Below are 21,294 nucleotides of genomic sequence, written 5' to 3' on the forward strand. Positions count from 1 at the left end.
GGCACCTTGGTTCAGAATCATTAGATTAGACTCAGTTTCATTCATGGGTACACTCCCATTTGCTCTATATCATTCCTAATACTGTTAGTAGTTCTGTATTTATGTCAAAGAGAGAACCATCTTCCTCTTAAAGGAGTTATTTCTTGTGAAAATGCACAGTGGAACTTTTCAAAATAAAAATAAGGGTTAACTGTACCATAGGCAGCCAGTATAACATTGGTCCCATTGCATAGATCACCACAAGTATGAATATACAAGATATCAGGCAAGCCACCTAAAAACAAACAAACAAACAGAAAAAAACACAACTTTAGTCAATCTGTATAGGAAATCTAAAACCAACTGAATATGCTAGGTTTGTCAAAAATGCTGAGACTCATAAAATATTGTAGACGCACTGTGGATACAATGTAGACAAGCTAAATATTTTGGCTATCAGGATATCTGTAGATTGCAAACATTTGTGGATAATTTCAGTTTTAGCCTCTGGAAAATTACCCTTTGCCCAATTAAGTGCAAATATTTGTATTAAAAATCAGTATTGGCCTCGATCTCAATGTCATATACAAAAGCACTATGTAACTTGTAACATCAGTTGCTGAAATAGGCATGCATATCTGGAAGCAGATTTCACAAGATTAATAGCAATGTGTGTTTATTTTGTATTAGCATTTACCAGAGGCATAATTAACAATTTTTTTGCCCTTGGCAAAATGCTGTGCGTAGGAGAAAGTGCTGCTGAGCAACAGAGAACATGGGGTTGGCATGTTAGTTTTACCTAACATAGGGACCCAAAGTCCACGGCTTCGTCTGGCACATAGTTGTCTGCCCACCTGTTTGCTGCAGCTGCTGGGCAGAGTACTTGCACCCAGCTGTTGCTGCTATAGCCATGGTGTGGGGCTGCTACAGCTGCAGTGTCATCCTGGCACCCCACTAAATGGGTGCCTGAGATTGGTGCCATGCTCCCCCACCCCAGGTTTCCCTAGTAGCATTTACAATAACAACTAGGGCTGTGCAAAACAGCAGCGATCCATTTCAACCAGTGTTTCAACGTTTCAACAGAACAACATTTCATTTCAAATTTTGTTTCAATTTGAAACAACTGTTCCGTTTTGTTCTGTCGAAACGGCGAAACTGTTTTGACATTTTGCCCATAGGCTATAATCAGGAAGAACAAAACAGCCTATAACTTTGTCATTTCTGGCTTGATTTGGAGGAAACATGCAGGAATAGTAGCCACTTCTGAGGGTATAAAGCCTAACAAGTTTCAGGGAGATAGGTGCAGGGGATTTGGGGAAACTGCACCCCAAAGTTTTAAAAGCAAAACTCATGTCATATTTATGTGTTAAGCCACAGTGGGGTCAAAACTGCAGGCATGCTAGCCCCTGTGGAGGCCACAAAGCCTGCCAAGGTTCAAGGAGATAGGTGCAGGGGTTTGGGGGAAACTGTACCTCAAGCTGCGGACAAGCAAAACTCATGACATGGGAACAAGCAAAACACATGGCAGGGGCTTCCAGAACCCCTGTACCCATCTCCTTGACAGCTGGCAGGCTTTGTGGCCTCAGCAGGGGCTAGCAGGCCTGCAGCTTTCAACCTGCTGCGCCTTAAGACACTCAGTGTCACCCATGTAACAAGTTTTGCTTACCTGCAGCTTGAGGTACAGTTTCCCCCAAACCCCTGCACCTATCTCCTTGAACCTTGGCAGGCTTTGTGGCCTCCACAGGGGCTAGCATGCCTGCAGTTTTGACCCTACTGTGGCTTAACATATACATGTGACACAAGTTTACTTTCAAAATTTGGGGTGCAGTTTTCCTGAAATCCCTGCACCAATCTCCTTGAAACTTGCCAAGCTTCATGCTCGCAGAAGTGGCTACCATTCCTGCAAGTTTCATCCAAGTCAAGCTGGAAATGACAAAGTTACAGGCTGTTTTGTCCTTCCCCATTATAGCCTATGGGCAAAACGTTGAAACAGCGTCGAAACAGTGAAACGTTTCAACTAGCTTCCTTTTGTTCCAAGGCTGTTTTGACTATATCTGTTCCATTTCAAGTTTTCTGTTTTGACCTCGAAATGGGTCGAAACAGTGTTGAAACAAAACTGGCGGCAAAATTCTGCACAGCCCTAATGACAACCCCTTCATCTTGGACTCTGCACAGCTACTTATCATCAAATTTAATAATGCAGTAAGAATATTTTTTAAACTCTTAATCCTATTAATTATTTTGAGCAGGAGGAGTTTTGTACTTCCTTTATTCTTACTGAGAGAAAAACTTGTATTTTGCCAGCTCTCAGTGAGCATCCCTGTGAAGGATCAATGTATTTTACTCAAAATAGATGCACCAGCAATCCTCAATATAAAAAAAATGGTTTGTGCAGGAAACAGGAATCAAAACAAAGGCATACAGAATTCAAGGACTCTATGCTTCTAGGTAATATTGTACTATGTTAACCTGGTGAAAACTGCAAATGAATAACCTAATCCTGTATAACAGGATTATGTCACAGTGCTCATTAGATCTCAATCAAGTTCTATCCAGCTTTATAGAAGGTATTTGGCAATAGATAGATAGGTATTTGCCTGCTTTTGATCCTGATAAAGTGTTTCTTTAATAAAACTGTTAGGCTTCACTTTAAGAGATGAATTAATCACACTCTAGATAAAAAATATTAGGAAATGGTATGGGCAATTTATTTGACAAACACCATCAGCAAGTCTGCTGCTTCCCGGGGGCCCGCATCCGGGACATTACGGAGAGGATCCCAAAGCTCCTTAAACCCACAGACCACTATCCCATGCTCCTTATTCATGTGGGCACCAATGACACTGCTCGGAGCATTGCCAGCCAGGTCATGAGGCGCTACAGGGATTTGGGAGCGGGGTTTAAGGGCCTGGGGGCACAGGTGGTGTTCTCGTCGATCCTCCCAGTCTCAGGCTATGGGCTGAGAAGGGACAGGAGGATCTATGTGGTCAACCAAAGACTGCAGCGCTGGTGTCGTCAGGAAGGCTTTGGCTTTCATGACCACAGCCTGCTCTTTGGCGAGAGAGGCAGCGAGCTGCTGGGAAGGGATGGCCTCCACCTCTCTCCCCTAGGGAGGAGGCTCTTCTCAGCCAGACTGGCTGACCTGCTCCACTGGGCTTTAAACTAAGCCCGTTGGGGGACGGGGGGACTACCGCCACTGCTGGCCCGCTGAGGAATCCTTGCAAAGCCAGCAGATCACAGCGCTTCAGGGAGCCCACCCCTGCCCCAGCCCTGGTACTTGTTTACCCTAAGAACCATCCTCTTTATAGGGGTTTAATTCTGCAGGACAGACTCCATAGTTTGGACATAGAAGATTGTTTGGTAAATCTGTGCTAAGGCTAGCTCTAGGTAGAGGTAGTTGCCTTAAAGAAAATTAAATGAATAATAATTTTGCATTTTTTTTTTAATTCAGGAAACTTCTGGCATGATTTAGTCTCACTTCCCAGAAGGTATCCGATGCAATGCTCTCCTTCTCGAACACGTACTCCTAGCAGCACGTGATTGTTTCCCATTAGTGAAGTGGTCCAATAACTGCCTTCTTCTATGAATAAACTAGAGCAACCCTAATTTAATTTTGAGGAAAGTAATTTCACTCTTGTTTATCTCCTGGAAACATACCTCCTCATTATGGTTGATGAAATTGTGACAGCATCATGGCTGGTCTTGTTCAAACTTAGATTTGCGGTCAGAAATGAAAAAGACCTTCATGCACTAACGTTTAATTATAAAAGCACTTTTTGCACTACTCCAAAACCAAACCCATAGTTCTGTGTATTTGGCTTTTTTCTCTTTCAGGTAATGATAAAGAGGTGGAGAACCAACCTTGGCCAAATCTGTACTTAGTTCTGGGAAAGTCTGAGTTTTGGCAAATATGCTGAGGAAAATGTAATGACCAGCAAACCTGAGGCTGAGGCAGCCCAACATTTTATCTCCTGAGTCTAATTTCAAGTTTTCTGACATCTCTTAATTGACTTCAGTGCATGCATTTGATGGCATCACTTTAGTTTTCCAGAAATGCTTGCACAGTTTGGAGGGGGAAAAGAAACCATTTTCTGAGTGGATACCAGCACTGCTGTAACTATCAGTAGTAGATTCATGGCAGAACATGCTCAGATTCCCAGCAACACTGAAACCAACCACAATTTTTTCTTTGAGGTTTGAGATGGTTTGGACTATTATTCTTCTGAAGAGTAGAAAATAGGAGGATACTTTTAACCTATTAAATAGGTACTTTGCGTCAGTCTTTCATCAGTCCCATGGGACGCCCATGCCCGCTACAGGGCCGGGAAGTCCGGGTGAGGGTGATCCCCTGCCCTCCATTAATGCTGACTTTCTGAAGGAACATCTTGAGAAGCTGGATACCTTCAAGTCAGCTGGCCCTGACAATCTTCACCCCAGGGTACTCAAGGAGCTGGCGAGCATCATAGCCCAGCCTCTAGCACGGATCTTTGAAAACTCTTGGCGCTCTGGTGTAGTGCCCGAAGACTGGAAGAAGGCCAATGTGGTGCCTATCTTCAAGAAAGGGAGGAAAGTGGATCCGGCTAACTATAGGCCCATCAGCCTGACTTCTATCCCGGGGAAGATCTTAGAAAAGTTTATTAAAGAGGCCATCCTTAATGGACTGGCCGACGCCAACATCTTAAGGGATAGCCAGCACGGGTTTGTTGCGGGTAGGTCTTGCTTGACCAATCTCATTTCCTTCTACGACCAGGTGACCTATCACCTGGACAAGGGAGAAGAGATTGATGTCATATATCTTGACTTCAAAAAAGCCTTCGATCTGGTGTCCCATGATCGCCTCTTGGAGAAACTGGCCAATTGTCGCCTTGGGTCCTCCACGATCCGCTGGCTGGAAAATTGGCTCCGGGGTCGGACCCAGAGGGTAGTAATCGATGGAAGTCACTCATCGTGGTGTCCTGTGACCAGTGGGGTCCCCCAAGGCTCTGTCCTTGGACCCATACTGTTCAACATCTTCATTAATGATGTGGACACTGGAGTCAGAAGCGGACTGGCCAAGTTCGCCGATGACACCAAACTTTGGGGCAAAGCATCCACACCAGAAGACAGGCAGGTTATCCAGGCTGACCTGGACAGGCTCAGCAAGTGGGCGGATGAGAATCTGATGGTGTTCAACGCCGATAAATGCAAGGTTCTCCTTGGGAAAAAAAACCCGCAGCATCCTTTTAGGCTCGGCAGTGCTATGTTGGCTAGCACTATGGAAGAAAGAGACTTGGGGGTCATCATTGACCACAAGATGAACATGAGCCTGCAATGCGATGCGGCGGCTAGTAAAGCGACCAAAACGCTGGCTTGCATCCATAGATGCTTCTCAAGCAAATCCCAGGACGTCATTCTCCCCCTGTACTCGGCCTTAGTGAGGCCGCAGCTGGAGTACTGTGTCCAGTTTTTGGCTCCACAATTCAAAAAGGATGTGGAGAAGCTTGAGAGAGTCCAGAGAAGAGCCACGCGCATGATCAGAGGTCAGGGAAGCAGAGCCTACGATGACAGGCTGAGAGCCCTGGGGCTCTTTAGCCTGAAAAAGCGCAGGCTCAGGGGTGATCTGATGGCCACCTACAAGTTTATCAGGGGTGACCACCAGCATCTGGGGGAACATTTGTTCACCAGAGGGCCCCAAGGGATGACGAGGTCGAATGGTCACAAACTACTTCAAGATCGTTTCAGGCTGGACATAAGGAAGAACTTCTTTACTGTCCGAGCCCCCAAGGTCTGGAACAGCCTGCCACCGGAGGTGGTTCAAGCGCCTTCATTGAACACCTTCAAGATGAAACTGGATGCTTATCTTGCTGGGATCCTATGACCCCAGCTGACTTCCTGCCCTTTGGGCGGGGGGCTGGACTCGATGATCTTCCGAGGTCCCTTCCAGCCCTGATGATGTCTATGAAAGTGGAAACAGAGAGAGTGCCCAAAGGAAAAAAAAGGAAAGAAAGAGGTTCACAAGAAATTCTTTTTGTTGAGAGAGAGAAGACTGTTTTTGGTACTGGTTGAGGGATTTATCAAGGCCCTTCACCCCCATTTGCTGCTAAACTAAGCTATCATGAAAAGGTAAATGATCAGAACACTACACAGTCCAAATACAGGCGATGAGGAAAACATGAAAATGTCATTAAATGTTGTGATTCTCAGCCTTTTTAAACTCCAGGCATCCCTCATTAGACTCAAGGCACCCCTCAGAAAATGTCAGCTCTTAGCTTTCACTCATTTTTTGATTACAGAAAAATAAAAGAGCAAGTCTTCTGTTGCAAAGAACTCAAAGACCACAACAGGTCAGAATATTTTTAACACACTGGATTCCTATTTGAAATCTCTGAGTTTACCTTGCAAATCGTGTATAGGTGTTTGTACTCTCAGTGCCCGTAAAGGGATTTCATGGCAGCCCAGGGTGCCACAGCACTCTGATTGGGAACCACTGCTCTAAAATCAGGGCTGATACAAGTCTGCATGTGGCTCTGTACATTTCCCTGATAACACAGGCCTCAGTCCACTGACTTCTTTCTATGCAGTCATCCTAACCCACTGTTTTCTCCTCACTGATGATCCCCACTGATGTCTGTCACATCCATCAGCCTCTGATGCTCATCCACTTTCATCCACGAGAGGTTGAACTGATGTTCAAACTTTCAAAAAGAAGCAGAAAAGAATAGGTAAAAGAATTTCATCTGTCACGACTTACTAGCATTAGTGTTAGAAAAAGTTACAGGCAAAGAATGGAAAATGGCAGGTCAAGTGGAGATATAAATTAAAGATCCACACTGGCGATGCATAGAGGGTGCATGGCCTGTCAGGCTGAACTCCCCACTTAGGTGACAAGCAGGGGGGCAGGTGAGAGTGCCAGTGCCCCCCCCCCCGAGCAATGGTTGGAATAAAGCACTGGATGAAGTGGCTGTGGCACTCCCAGAAGTGGCTGTGGCTGCTTCCAGGAGTTCTGTGGCCACCTTCAGGTGAGTGAGATTGGCCACGGAAGGACCCCCCTGGCCCTCAGTTGGCAAGATTGGCTGCGGGGAGGGGAAGCCTCCCCCCATTATAGTGAGATTGGCCATGACAGGACCCTCCTCCCAGTTGCTGATTGGTCACTGGGGGGGGGGGCATGTGCCCCCCCCGACTCAGATGGCACCAGTCGCCCATAAAGATCCATGCAAGATCAGAGCTCTGTGCAACCATATTGTTTGTGTAATACATGGTGGAATAACATGGAATTAGAGAAGGATCTGTGAGGCAGACACTGACTATCCACTCTTTAGTATAAATGTTCTGATTTTAATAGTTTATTCCATTATGTATTAAATATTATAGAAGTGTTAGTGTTCCAGCATGTTCCAGTTTCATAACTGGAAAGTCCTTTACACTGTGGTAGGCACAGAATTGAAGGAAAATTTCATGGGGAATATTTTACTTGTTTTTTTCAGAGCCTCTAGCCAGATTTGTTCAGTGTGCTGTTGCAATTAACTACTGATGGCTCTTGTTCTTTTGTCTGATGTTATCACCTTTGTATTAGAAATCAGAGGACTCTACTGCTTTCTAGTTACTTTCACCATGTGTGTCCAGTTCCAGGCAGCATGCCAGTGAACTTAATTTTCTCTGTATACATTGTCTATCCTGAATAACCCTGACTGCTGGGCCTAAGGGTCATACACTTTCACATGCACCTTAGCATCACTGAATATGTGAAGCAGATTCCTCCCTATGTTAGAGATCTGCTTGCCACAGGACAAACAAGGTGTCAGGAAGGTAGGTCCAGCTGCCTAATTCTGTGGGCCAGTCCCAGCAGCGATGTAATTCAAAGTTGCTGCTGGATAGTGTTATGTTACACCACAGCTGGAGCAAAGTGAAGCAAAGCTCCATTCCCTACAGGGTAGGGAAGAAGGAACAACAGGGCCTGCCAAAGGCAGAAAAGTACCAGCGAGGAGTTCTGTTACTCCAGGGAAAATCCTTGCTAGAGATGTGCACCTGGCTTTTAGCCATCTTACACTACTCTTACAAAAGAGACAGAACCCCATGAGAGCCTTATGATTTGCTTCTCTTTATAGTTCTCTTCATCCCTGCATGCCTTCAAAGCCTCTGCACCCTTTCTAGAGGATGCCTGGTATATAAGAACTTAAATGAATACCACAGTGACTGAAGTATGGAATGAAGTATGTCTCTGAAGTATGGATCAGAATACAGTAGATGTGAATGGGTAATAGACAAAGATGCTATGCTAAGATGATGAGTCTCTGTATGTTGTCACTCAGACTCAGGGACTTGAAACATCTAGTAAATGAAGTACTAGAAAAAGATTCTTGTAATGTTAATGCTTTTTAAGGAAGTTTTTTTTTATTTATTTATTCATTGCAACTTACCTAGCTCGTACTATATTGTGTGGGCTAATTATAAAATATCTGCACAGTATTTTGGAAATATAAAGTGCCATGTACCTGTTTATTATATACAAGTATTACAGTATTCCAGAGAAATGGTCATGGGATATGATCTGAAAGTTTTGAGCACAATCTGTAAGCGCAAAGTGTGGATAATATTTTGTCCCAATTCTGGGCATGCACTCCCATCAGCTACCATGGTAGTTCTACCCCAAAAGGTAACAGTACTCTTGGGTCTCTCTTTACATGAATTCGTCTTGTGCAAATTCGCTTATATGCAACCATCTTATTTATACCAGAAATTCGCTTTGTGTGAGAAAAATTTGATCTTATGTGAAGAGGCATGCAAAGCAGCTATGCATGTAATAATGGACTCGCTTTACGTGAATTTGCTTTATGCAACCTTTTTTTGGAATGCAACCCTCACATAAAGAGAGACCCAAGTACATGGCCATTCATATGGTTCAGTTAACACAATGCAGAGCATTAGCAAAGTTATGTTTCTGGGATCAGCATTCTGATGTCAGAGTTCATTGTTTTCAATTACTATGACAAGACTTTTGTTTTGCAACAGGTACAGATATCCGATATATGCCCTGGAAAAGCTGAACGTGCCAACTCCGCAAGTATATACTATACACAATGAACACACTATGACACAGTACAAGCACACCATCACACAAACCCAAAGCTGGCAAATTAACTTATTCTTTTAGGAATGGTTTTCCAAGTTTATTTTAACTTTGTTTTGAAAATCTACAACTATAAAAGTTGTATTTAAATACTTCCAGACACATTCTAATTCTTTTTTCACTCCAAGCTGGCAAAAATGAAATCCTTCATGCACCACTAGAGGGCACTTTTGTCATGATGGTAACAGTTGCAAATAAAACTGTAAAAGTTCTTACGTAGTTGCTGCAGCTTCTCCATACAGGGGATAAAAGCAAGGCCCTTTTCCAAGATTAAATTTCATAATGAATTAAATATATATACTGAGGAAGAAATCAATTTGTTCTCCTAGCATGGTAGTGGCTTACTATACATAAGGCCATAAGGATTATTAAAATTATATGGCAAGTTCAGATCTCTTTCCACCTCAGTTGGTAAACTCAGACTGTGGGCTGGGGAAACATGCCTGGATGTTGAGAAGGTGGAATCGGGCATAGAGATTGGTGTATAGGAAGGGTGAAAGAACAGTATTGATATTTGCTTAGAAACAAGCTGATTCCTGAGATTTCCATGTTAGTGGTACAGAGAGAACAGGATTAGGTAATGGATACAATTGGTACAAAATGTAATAGGCAACACAATAAGCTCAGTTTTCTTACCTAGTTAGTCTAATGAGTTACCTGAGTTTTTGCTCCAGTGCTGTACAAAAGTGCAGTACGTCCCATTGCTGCAGCACTTGGTATGCAAAAGAAAAATGAAGGAATCACATTGCTGAGGCCATGAGCCAAAAATTCCTGCAAAGTTTTTAAAAAGAATACATTGTTTTTCATCTTATTCTGTCATTTCAATGCTTCTTGCCAGCAAAGGAGTTCCCTATGTAAATATTAGCAATTATAAAGAACAGCAGCCTGTTAAGGGAAAGACTGTTACATACAGTGTAAAAGATCTCCCAGCACAGTACACATTCTTGTGGCATTCAGTACTAATCTGAATGGAATAGAGGCTGAGCCAGATTCATCAAATGCAGAATAGGGAGATATATTTTGATTGCAGAATAAATGGCCTGCCTACTTATTAAAGACAGGCTCCAACCAAAACATTTATATCCAGATCCACATCTGCATTTTGAACAGCCCAAAGTATGCATTATTTAGACCTGGAGTACATTCAGGCCCCTCTATGGCTCTCATTTGTTTATTTTTAATAGGAAATAGTGGAAAGGAATGGTTACTTACCTTCTCCTTGAAAAGAAGGTTTTACTGAGTGTCAGGATTGATATTGATATCTCAAAATTTATAGGGTAGATATCATTACAAATGGGCTTCATGCCTCACCTATTTAGTGAAATGCAGGTACTTCTGGGCAAAGATTTATGTATGAAAAAACAAATGAAATTAGGAAGACACATAAGATCTTGCAGCCACAGACTCAGCTGAACAGTGTGTTCTAATACACAGTCCTGTTCTTCCTCCCCAGCATCAATGTACTGAGTGGGAAACAGAGCACAGGGACCCCATTTATCCTCTCCAAGCTCAGTGCACAAAGAAAGTCACTAATGCTGCTGCTAGCGCTTAATGCCCCATAGGTGGTGAATGTGCTCATAGCTGATGATTGATCCCTGAAAACAAGGGAATATATATGACATATTCTCTAAATGTGCAGCAAGGGCTTTATGATCATGTTCCCCTAGACATTTTTCCTTTGTATCCATGCCTATCTTATACCACCACCACCACCACCACTGTACCTTTTCCCATTTCCCAACAAAAAATGGCTCCCTGACACAAACAGAAAGTATTAACAAAGTGCGTATGTGAAGAAATAATTTTTAAAATATTAAGTTGACAAGATCAGGAGTCGACAACCTGAGGCCTGTGAAAAGATTTGATAGTCCCTCAAGCACACCAAAAATAATATTGCTGTTCCCACCACTATTTCATTTTGTATAAGAAGAAACTGTTTAGTGAATGAATACCTAACAACTGCTGCCTCCAGCCCACCTTAGTCGGTGAAAGTTGCCACCTTTGAACAAAAACATTCACACTGTATTTCTCAATGACATAATGACACAAGGCTAGGAACAGAAGTTACACCTAAACTGGTTTAAGTCATCAGAAACTGGTTTAAACTTGTAACAGGACAGCTGTTCAGTGCATATAAACCAGTTTCAAAGTGGCTGAAACTGGTTTAAGTGGTTTAAACTGATTGAATGTAGTATCAGACTTAACTGGTTTGGGTCAAACTGGTTCATGAAACTTCTTGTCCCAGACTCCTTCCTGGTTCAAGTTAAATCACAGTTCCCCAGCATCCCAAAATGTTTTGCAGCCCTGGGCTGGGCTGGGCTGCTTGCTCCAGAAGAGAAGGGTTGGGGAGGGGAAGGCAGGGACTGCTCCCACCAGGCAAACCCCGGCTGCGGTCTGGGGCTAGGGAGGGGAGTTAAACTTCCCTTCCCCTGAGTACAGAGCTGCCCTGCCCTAGTAAAAACTTACTGATGGATGCAACTGTGGACTACAAATCCCAGAGGCACCTAAAAGCAGGAAAAGGAAGCGATGACTAACCCTATAGAGTCCTGCTGCTGTGATTGTAGATTGCAAATCCCAGAAACCTTAGGGGCAGCAGAAAAAGGAAGCAAACACACAGCCCATGTTGTCTATGTGCCAGAGAGCCATGGTCTGGCACCCACAGCTTCTGGCCTTAGCCACTGCAGGTATGTGGTTGCATTTTCTGAATCAAAAGTGAATGTCTGTCCAATTGTTTCTCAATTTAATCTCTGCAGCTTAGACTAACCTGCAAAGATTGAATCAATTCAGCCTTGGGCTTTTTGGCTGTCTGTACTTAGCCACAGGTTTTACAAAAGACATGGACAGGGAACATAAATTGGGCCCTGTTGCATAGACATTCCAATGTGCCTCCAAGCGTAAGGCCAAATTTTACCATTCAACCTTGTCTCATCCACCCCAGGCTATTGTCCCATGAGGTTGTGTTTGAATTTTAATCCCACAGGATATGGGGCAATATGGCATTTGTCCAGATGCACATGTATTTTCCACCAAAGCATTTATGTTAGCATTTAAAAATTCTCTGTCAGCCTAGAGTAGCTTAGACTCCCTCTGCTTCCAGGAGAAAGAGTAAATATTCCACCCTTTCTCAGCCTCCCCATTGTTGAATGGGACCCAGAAGGATTCCTGGAGCTAAAGGTTTAACAGCATTGTCTGAACCAGCCGTGACTCTACTCTATATAAAAATAAGCTCTTAAATGAGGTTCATGCTTTGCACACACTTCATTCTATGTTATCAGATGAGTCTTTAAGGCCATAAGTACCCAGTTCATTCCAGGAACTGCTCTAATTTCTTAACTCTGTGTTCCATTTAAAATTCTTCTCTGGTTAAGCTGTGTGGGAAGAACCTGCCTGATGTTAGGACACTAGAAGAATACAATGGCACCCAAGCTTGCTGCTGTCTAAGCTGAATTCAGTATTGCGTGGGTGCTACTGTAGACTGTTTCATCTCAGAATCAGTAGCTGCCTCCACAGCCTCATAGACTTTGCAAAGTAATTCTATTTGGATTCCGTGTTTATCTACATCTGGAAAGTCAGCATGATAATATATGAAACTCCTTATTCACCTGCCAGGCTACTGTATGCTTCCCATATATTTCCTTAATTAAAGAGTTCACAGGTACAGAGAGGAATGCTTTCATTCAGGATGCTTTACCTGATTGTCATCCACAGAGTACTGGAATTTTTTAGCAGATGCTTTGGCCAGGGCTAGTGATGCTACATAGCCAACTAGTGCCACTCCAAAAGCTTCTGTTATTACTTCAGAGAGGACATTCATGGTTGGGGCTTTCAGAGGTGGCATCCTGTAAAGATAAAGACAATCCTTTATATTTTAATAAGCATAAAGCACTTGTGATAAATCCTGCACAAAAGCTATATAGATATAGGTCTTGTGAGACAGGTTATTTTGCTCTAATTTGCCCATCATGCTACTAGAATTCCAGCTGCAAAAACAGTAACAACACAGGAGTTAATATTAGCATTCCTACTGTTGCTGTTATCAGTGGCATAAACTCATGTTGGCAAAGTAATAAATTCAGAATGAAAGCTCACCACCCTGAAAATGAAAGATACATTGATCCTAAAACCAGACAGTTTTGTACAACAACATTTATTTTACATGCTTAATAAGCAAATGATGGGTGGGATAGATATAACAAAAGCAACTCGGTGCAAGAGTTTAGGAAAAGACTAATAGCCATTTAAAAATTGGAGGGAGGAATTCAAATAGACATATTTAACTATCTAAGATGGAATCTCCATGTACTACATTTGCATTTTTCATAGATTTCATAGACATCAGGGCTGGAAGGGACCTTGTAAGATCATCGGGTCCAGCCCCCTGCCCAAGGAGCAGGAAGTCAGCTGGGGTCAAATGATCCCAGCAACATAGGCATCCAAGTGCTTTTTGGAAGTGTACAGCATAGGTGCTTGCACCACCTCTGTGGGGAGTCTATTCCAGGCCCTGGGAACTTGGCCAGTAAAGAAGTGTTTCCTTATGTTCAGCCTGATACGGTCTTCCAGGAGTTCCTGACGGTTGGACCTTGACTTCCCTTGGGGTGCCCTGGTGAACAGATGTTCTCCCAGCTCCTGATGCACACCCCATATGTACTTAGGGCTGACTTGGTGGCAGCCTATAAGTCTATGCTTTTCCAGGCTGAAAAGCCCCATGGATCTTAGCCTCTCCTCATAAGGCCTGCTCTGAAGTCCTCTAATCATACACGTGGCTCTCTTCTGGACCCTCTTAAGCTTCTCCACATCCTTTCTGAATTGCGGAGGCCAGAATAGGATACAGTACTCCAGTTGCAGCCTCACCAAGGCTGAGTAAAGCAGGAGGATGACTTCCTGGGTCTTGCTTGAGATACATCAGTAGATGCAAGCCAGGGTTTTGTTTGCTTTGCTGGCTGTAACATCGCATTGGTGGCTCATGTTCATCTTGTGGTCAATCATGATCCTCAAGTCTCTTTCAGTCATGGTGCTAGTGAGTGTAGCACTGCCAAGTCTATAGACACATATAGTCCTTGAGGAGCAACCACTCGCTGTGGACTCCCCTCCCTGTCAAATTATGGCCTCTCAGAGCCTTGTCAACTAGCCTCCTGAGCTTGTGAAAGTCGACTTTCCTAAAGTCAAGGACTTCCGCAGTCCTGACTAACTTGCTAGCTTTGTGGTGGATAGAGAAAGTGATCAACTCAAGGTCACTGTTTTCCAGCTTCCCTTCAATGCTTAGGTCATTCACTAGATAGTCCCCTTTGGCCAGTACCAGGCCTCTTGTCAGCCTGTAGACTTATTGGGATAAATAGAGTCCGTCAATGCATGTGAGGAAGCATTGTGATCGATCGGATTTGGCAGAGTGCTCTTCCCATGAGATGTCAGGGTAACTGAAGTCACCCATGACAACCATGCACCAAGCGTGTGCAACCTCAGCCAGTTCCCTAGAGAATTTGTGGTCAACTTCTTGCTCCTGATTAGGAGGTTTGTAATAGACTCCTACCATTATATCCCCTTCACCATGTTCCCCCTGTATTCTTACCCAGGGGGTCTCATGTCACCTTCCTTAGTTGCCAATCTCCACCTGTAGAGAAGTGTACTGTTCCTTCACATAGAGAGTTTCACCCCTGCCCTTTCAACATGATCCCTTGCAACATGATCCCTCCTGTACAAGTTATAGCCATCTATACCTGTGATCCAGTCATAGGTGGAGTCCCACCAGGTCTCCGTTATCTCTATGAGATCATAGTCATTTCTGTTTAGCAGAAGGTCCAGTTCCTCCTTTTTGTTGCCCAGGCTCCTGGCATTTATGTATAGGCAAGTGATCCTGCCATTGGAGACCCTAGGCTTCCCTGCACTCCTGGAAGAGCCCTGTCCCTGGGCTGGGGTAGGAGTGAGTTCCCTTGTGCAGCCTGATGAGTTGATTTTGTGGTTGATGCTTGGTGGGCTTGCACTGGTGGTTATCCACCCATCCCCCAGTGAACTTAGTTTAAAGTGCGATCAAGCAGGTCAGCCATTGTGGCTGAAAAGAGCATCTTCCCCATTTGAGTGAGGTGGAGGCCATCCCTTCCCAACAATTCTCTGTCCCTGTCTGTTTCTGAAGTATGGACTGTGGTAATAGAAGCTGAAGCTTTCACGATGGCACCAGCACCACAGTCTTCTGTTTACTTCTACAGTTCTTCTCTCCCTCCTCTTCCTGTGACCTGTAACCAGAAGGATCGAGGAGAAAACCACCTGCACCCCCAACCCTCTGAGACCTGCTCCCAGAGTCCTGTAGTCATTCATGACCCGGGACTGCTCTGAGCCATGTCATTCATGCCCACATGGATAAGAAGCATAGGGTAGTGGTCAGAGGGCTGTATAAGTTTTGGCTACATCCTGGATATGGGCCCCTGGGAGGCAGTTGACCTCATGGGCTAAGGGGCCAGGGCAGCAAATCACTCCCTCAGTCCCCCTCAAGAAGGAGTCTCCCACAATGACTACTCTGTATTTCTTCTTAGGGGTGGTTGCTGGTTGTCTTTCTTTTTCAGGTGCAGAAGCTGGTGGCTCTGCTGCTCTACTGGTGCTGCAAGGAGTTTGTACCTGTTGTGTAGATCCATGAGGGTGGTGACCCTGGTGCAGCGAACCTTAGGGCCAGAGATAACCTTCGTCGAAGCAACCCCTGGCTGGACATTATGAGCGCTCCTCTTGTCCACCCTTATCTTGCCAGCCAACCTTGCTCTTCCCTCTTCTTTCTTCTGGTAGAGAGTCTGGCAATAAGAGTCATCCTCCTCTTCATCATCCCTGATGGCACACAGGCCTCTGCACCGTGGCCTGGAGCTCCCCTATCCAGTACTCCAGAGGCTCCAATGCAGAGCAAACCTCACAAGGGGAGGTGTCATTGCTCCTGATTCCATGTGCTTGCAGATGTGCCAGGCAGATCCACAGCTAAGAGCCAGGGACCGCATCTGAGTGGAAGCCTGAACCATGGGTTCCGTCTGGGTGGAGGCCTCAGAGGTGCCTGGGGGGGACAGCCACGGAGGGGATCTTTGGGGTGCAGTGCATCACCACCATGGTAGAGATAGTAGTCTGAGCTACTACTGTGCCAACCCTTCTCTTCAGGCTCACCACCTGGAGCCTTGTGCCCCACCTGCTCACCCTCCTGCATGAACTCCCACACTAACTTTGGCACTGGGTCCAGAGTGCCCCTCCTTGCATACTGTGTTTGCAAGTCTCCAGTTGCGTGGATTCCTGGGGGGCTGGGCCAAGTAGAAGCTGGGTAGGGGCATGAGCCTCCTTGGCTCCTCTCAGCTGCTTCCCGCAGATGACTAGCTCCCACTCACTGTGGGCCCCACCTATCTCCCAGCTACACAGGGGGTCAGGGTCCGGGTCTGCTGGGTGACCCTCCCACTGGGGGTCCTTGGGATCCAAGGCAAATGGGGGCATGATGGGCTTCCGCCCATGTGTCTTGTACCAGAGCCAGACCAAACTGTGGCTTCTGCTGTTGGCAAGCCCTTTTAAATTCTTTGTATGAACAGTGGGCCCACCACCAGTGCTGCACTGCTCTCAGGCTGTGGGGCACTGCCCTGCCAGAGAAGGGGGCAGGTAAGTGCCCCCCTTCCCTGTCTCACATGCTGGGTGGCACCGGTTGCATGGCTCCCTGGGGGGCTGGGCCAAGTAGGAGCCGGGGGGGTGATACTCCTCGGATCCTCTCAGCTGCCTCCCACAGCTGACTCCTACCCACCATGAGCCCCACCTACCTCCCAGCTATGTTGGGGGTCAGGGTCGGGGTTCACTGGGTATCCTGCTGGGGGTCCAAGGTTCATGGGGGTATCTTGCTCCAGAACTGAACCAAACTGCAGTTTCTGCCATTGATGGGTCCTTTTAAATTCTGTGCATGCACAGTGGGCCCACTGCCGGCACTGCAGTGTTCTCAGGGGTTGGGGGTTACTGCCCCACTGGAGAAGGAGGCAGGTAAGTGCCCCTGCCTTCCCTGTGTCATACACCAGGTGGCACCAGTCGTGTGGCTCCCTGCGGGGCTGGGCCAAGTAGGAACTGGGGGGGACATGACCCTCCTCGGCTCCTCTCAGCTGCCTCCCACAGCTGACTAGCTCCCACCCACTGTGGGCCCCATCTACCTCCCGGCTAGGATCAGGGTTAGGGTGGGGGTCCCCTGGGTGTCCTGCTGGGGGTCCGGGAGGTCTGGGGCTCGCAGAGGCATGACAGGCTTCTGTTTGCGCATCTCACACTGGAGCCAGACCAAACTGCAAACAATTTTTCAACAACCCTGCAGTAATTCTGTATGCATTAAGTAGCATACAGAATGATTTGACCAGAAGCTGCAGAAGTGAAACTCAACTCTTCATGACGTCTATAAAATAAACACATATATTGCTGTTTAACCCTTGGACACATGAAATGTAATTTGCCCCAAACATTGCACAGAATTCACACTCTAAGGAGCTCCCAACATGCCAATCCCTCACTAGAAGCACATTCTTGGAGTCTACAGAGTGCTCAATGACTGTGTCAGAAAAACCCTGAAAATGAATTAAAAAAGTGAAGAGCTAACTTTCTGATCCCCATCTTTAAATCTTATAGGGTGGTAATGATCATGAAGAACAGGTCCAGGATGGATGGAGACCATTGGGTTCATGAACCCTAATGAAACAGGTTCTCTTGATCAATAACATGTGCCTCACTTTAATGTCAAGGCACCACATATTAATTTAGGAGCAGGGAATTGAACCAAATTCAACGCCTGTCCCTAATATCAACTGGTATTTTTCTTAAATTGACTAGTTGGTCCTATACAGTAATGGAACAGCTCTGATGCTATGAGAGAGACTGCCTTTCTTAGGGATATATCTACACACCTGTCCATTTCGGGGGCTGAAATGAGTACAGATAAGTCCTATTTCCTGTTCTTTTATAATTTAGCTGAGCTTTTGAGCAGCTGTACTTAAAATATGAATAAATTTAAAAACCACAAGCAAATAAAAAACATATTACCCTTCTGGAATATGTCCCACAACTTCTAGGCCATAGGTGTATTCCATATCAGCATAGTAGCAGGCAAGGGATGTAGCAATTATCTATTTGATTGAACATAGAAAATGTATTAATGTTCTATCTGAGGTATTCATATGGCCCTCACTAGTGCAATATCTAAATACCTTATAGCCTTTAATGTATTTACTCTTTCAACACCCCTCTGAGGTATGGAGACAGTGCTATTATTATAAATGTGAGGAAGGCATAGACAAAATAAGATGCCAAGGCTACGCAGGAAGGGAATCTGAATCAATCATAGAGCAAAGGAATTTGAATTAGTTCTCCCACATCCCAGGCTGACACTCTAACTACTCAACCACCTTTCTCCCTAAGGCTGCCTGCCAAAGTCATGAAATATGTCACTTAGCTAATAAAAATACAGTAAAATCTCCGCTCTCTGGCATTTAACTAACTGGAAATTCCATTAACTGGAATTTCTGGCCAGCCAGCCAGCCACGGGGGGCAGACCAAGGGAAAGCTCACACACACGGCCACTGCCACCACCCTGTGTAGCAGCCACTCCATGTGTGCCTGCAGCCACACACACCCCCACATTGCATGCAGCCACTGCCTCTCTCCCCCGCCCCCGCCCCCCAGCATTATCTGAAAACCCCTGCCAGGGGGTGTCAGATAACCTTAATTTTTTACATAACCGGCAATCCCCTTCCCCAGGGATGCTGAATAACAGAGATTTTACTGTCCTTTAATTTAAACATCAAGTGCAATCATCCCCATTAGACAAGGAAGGTTGAAGAAAGAAGAGAAACCTATGGATGTTTATGCAAAAAAGAGAAATCTTGTAAGTTTTATTATAGAAAAATATGTAGCAAAAACCTTTTACTGCAAAATACTATGTAGAATCGCTCAGAAAATCAATGTACTGTAAAGAATGAGATTGTGTCAAGGTTATGCTGGTGAAATATCTATTTGCACTAAAATTCAACACATTGTAAAAAGTACTTCAAAACTGATTCAAAGCATTTTGGATATTTGCTTGTTAGTTGAGATGTGACTGCAGAACTCCAAGATAACCTGGAACTTCCAAGATTACTCAAGGGTCAGTTACTAGTGATAGCAGTGACTTCAATATAGTGTAAAGATACTCAAGCTATCTTTAAACTAATTAGTTTGGATACCAGTAGCAGTCTAGCTATGGCAGCATGGAGCTCCAGGAGGGCAAATTTACCCTGTTGAAAAGTTATTTCATTGTCCATACCATTAATTATTTTAAAATTACGGGAGTGAAGTGGACCTAGATTGTATATTTGTCTCACAACCCATGGGATATAGAGTCTCTGCATCTTCCTGATAAGTTTAACCTTTATGTTTAGTATTCTAAACAAGTTAAACTGGGTAGCTCCAAACTCTTTCAACCTAGGGGAAAGATATGTCCACCAGGGTATCAGCCATGGCCAGTGTGTGACACAGAATGAAATTAGATAGCTTTGTACATGAATAACTGAACAATTATCCTTTACGTTTCTAGATAACACAGATAACTGGCAAAAAAAGTCAGTTCAGTACAAGACAGAATAGGTAATTGGGTACCCACTCCCTAAGTTACTTCAAGCTAAATAGAGCAGGGGTTTTACAAATACTGGTGGTCACTCCTGATAAACTTATAGGTGGCCATCAGATCACCCCTGAGCCTTCACTTTTCCAGGCTAAAGAGCCCCCAAGCTCTCAGCCTGTCGTCGTAAGGTCTGTTTTCCTGACCTCTGATGTACTGCTCCCTCACATAGAGAGCTACCCTTCCATCTTATCTCCCTGCTTGGTCCATTCTGTGCAGGGTGTAGCCATCTACGGCTATGCTCGAATCATGTGAGGAGTCCCACCAGGTCTCCGTGATCCCTACCAGGTCATATTGCCCACTAGAGAGCAAGAGGGCTAGCTCCTCCTGCTTTTTCCCCATGGTCCTGGCATTGGTGTACAAGCAGCTGAGGCCCGCAACTGACACCCTCGTTTTCCTGAGACACTAGGAGAATTGTTCCATTAGCATTTTCAAAAACAGTTATCTTAGTATCCTCCACTGATTCTACTGATGTTGTGAAGTCCACTATACTGACCTATTTTTGGACACTTTTACAGAAAGACGGGATATTTTGGAATTACATTGAATTAGTTCAATGAATTAGTTCATAGATGTTTGTAAAAAGTACTACAGAACTGATTCAAAGCATTTTGTATATTTGCTTGTTAGTTGAGATGTGACTGCAGAACTCCAAGATAATTTGGAACTTCCAAGATAACTCAAGGGTCAGTTACTAGTGACAGTAGTGACTTCAATATAGTGTAAAGATACTCAAGCTATTTTTAAACTAATTAGTTTGGGTACCAGTAGCAGTCTAGCCATGGCAGCATGGAGCTCTAGGAGGGCAAATTTACCCTGTTGAAAAATGATTTCATTGTCCATACCATTAATTATTTTAAAATTATGGGAGTGTAGTGGACCTAGATTGTATATTTGTCTCACAACCCATGGGATATAGAGTCTCTCCATCTTCCTGATCAGTATCTGACCCTAGCTACTATGAAACTATGAAACTGACAGAGGTCACGTGTGAAAGGGACTTGGTGGTCATGAACAACTTCAATTACCCAGACATAGATTGGGAGGAACACTCCTGTAGGTCAGATAGGTCTTGTAGCTTCTTAACTGTAATTGAGAAGCTCTTTCTGACCCAGGAAGTACAAGGGCCAACCAGAGGTACCACTCTCCTAGACTTGGCCTTGGCCAAAGGAGAAGATCTGGTGTATGGATTGAACATTGAGGGTAACCTGGGTGACAGCGACCATGAGCTCATCAGATTCACTGTCCACTGCAAAGCTGACAAATCAATTAGCAGGACTGAAGTCCTGGACTTCAAAAATGCTGACTCCAACAGGCTCAGGGCATTAGTAGAGGAGGCGATGCGGACTGGAAGGCAAATGGGGTGCACAAAGAGTGGTCGTTCCTCAAGGATATGATTCTTGAAGCAAAAAAGAAAACTGTTCCCATGAAGAGAAAAGGTAGCAGAAGGGCTAGCAAGCCCTGCTGGCTCAATAGGGACACTGCGGTCCTCTTGAAAAAGAAAAAAGAGGTATACACACATTGGAAACTAGGGACAGTCTGCAAGGAGGCTTATGCAAAAGTGGTCCACACTTGTAGGGAA

The 21,294-nt window shown here is 44.7% G+C and overlaps 1 protein-coding gene across 1 annotated transcript in view; it reads right to left on the reverse strand.

The window, feature by feature from the left end:
* The window catches only part of SLC26A7 (solute carrier family 26 member 7), a 146,925-nt gene that overhangs the window by 47,395 nt on the left and 78,236 nt on the right, over positions 1-21,294 (reverse strand). The window contains exons 6-9 of the mRNA XM_006020005.2: positions 18,101-18,183; positions 12,777-12,924; positions 9,743-9,856; positions 197-274 (exon numbers count right to left, since the gene is read on the reverse strand). Coding sequence (XP_006020067.1) covers positions 197-274; positions 9,743-9,856; positions 12,777-12,924; positions 18,101-18,183 — 423 coding nt within the window. The remainder of the gene's footprint in view (positions 1-196; positions 275-9,742; positions 9,857-12,776; positions 12,925-18,100; positions 18,184-21,294) is intronic.

Source organism: Alligator sinensis, unplaced genomic scaffold (assembly GCF_000455745.1).
Source record: "Alligator sinensis unplaced genomic scaffold, ASM45574v1 scaffold273_1, whole genome shotgun sequence".
Taxonomy (NCBI): Eukaryota; Metazoa; Chordata; order Crocodylia; family Alligatoridae; genus Alligator; species Alligator sinensis.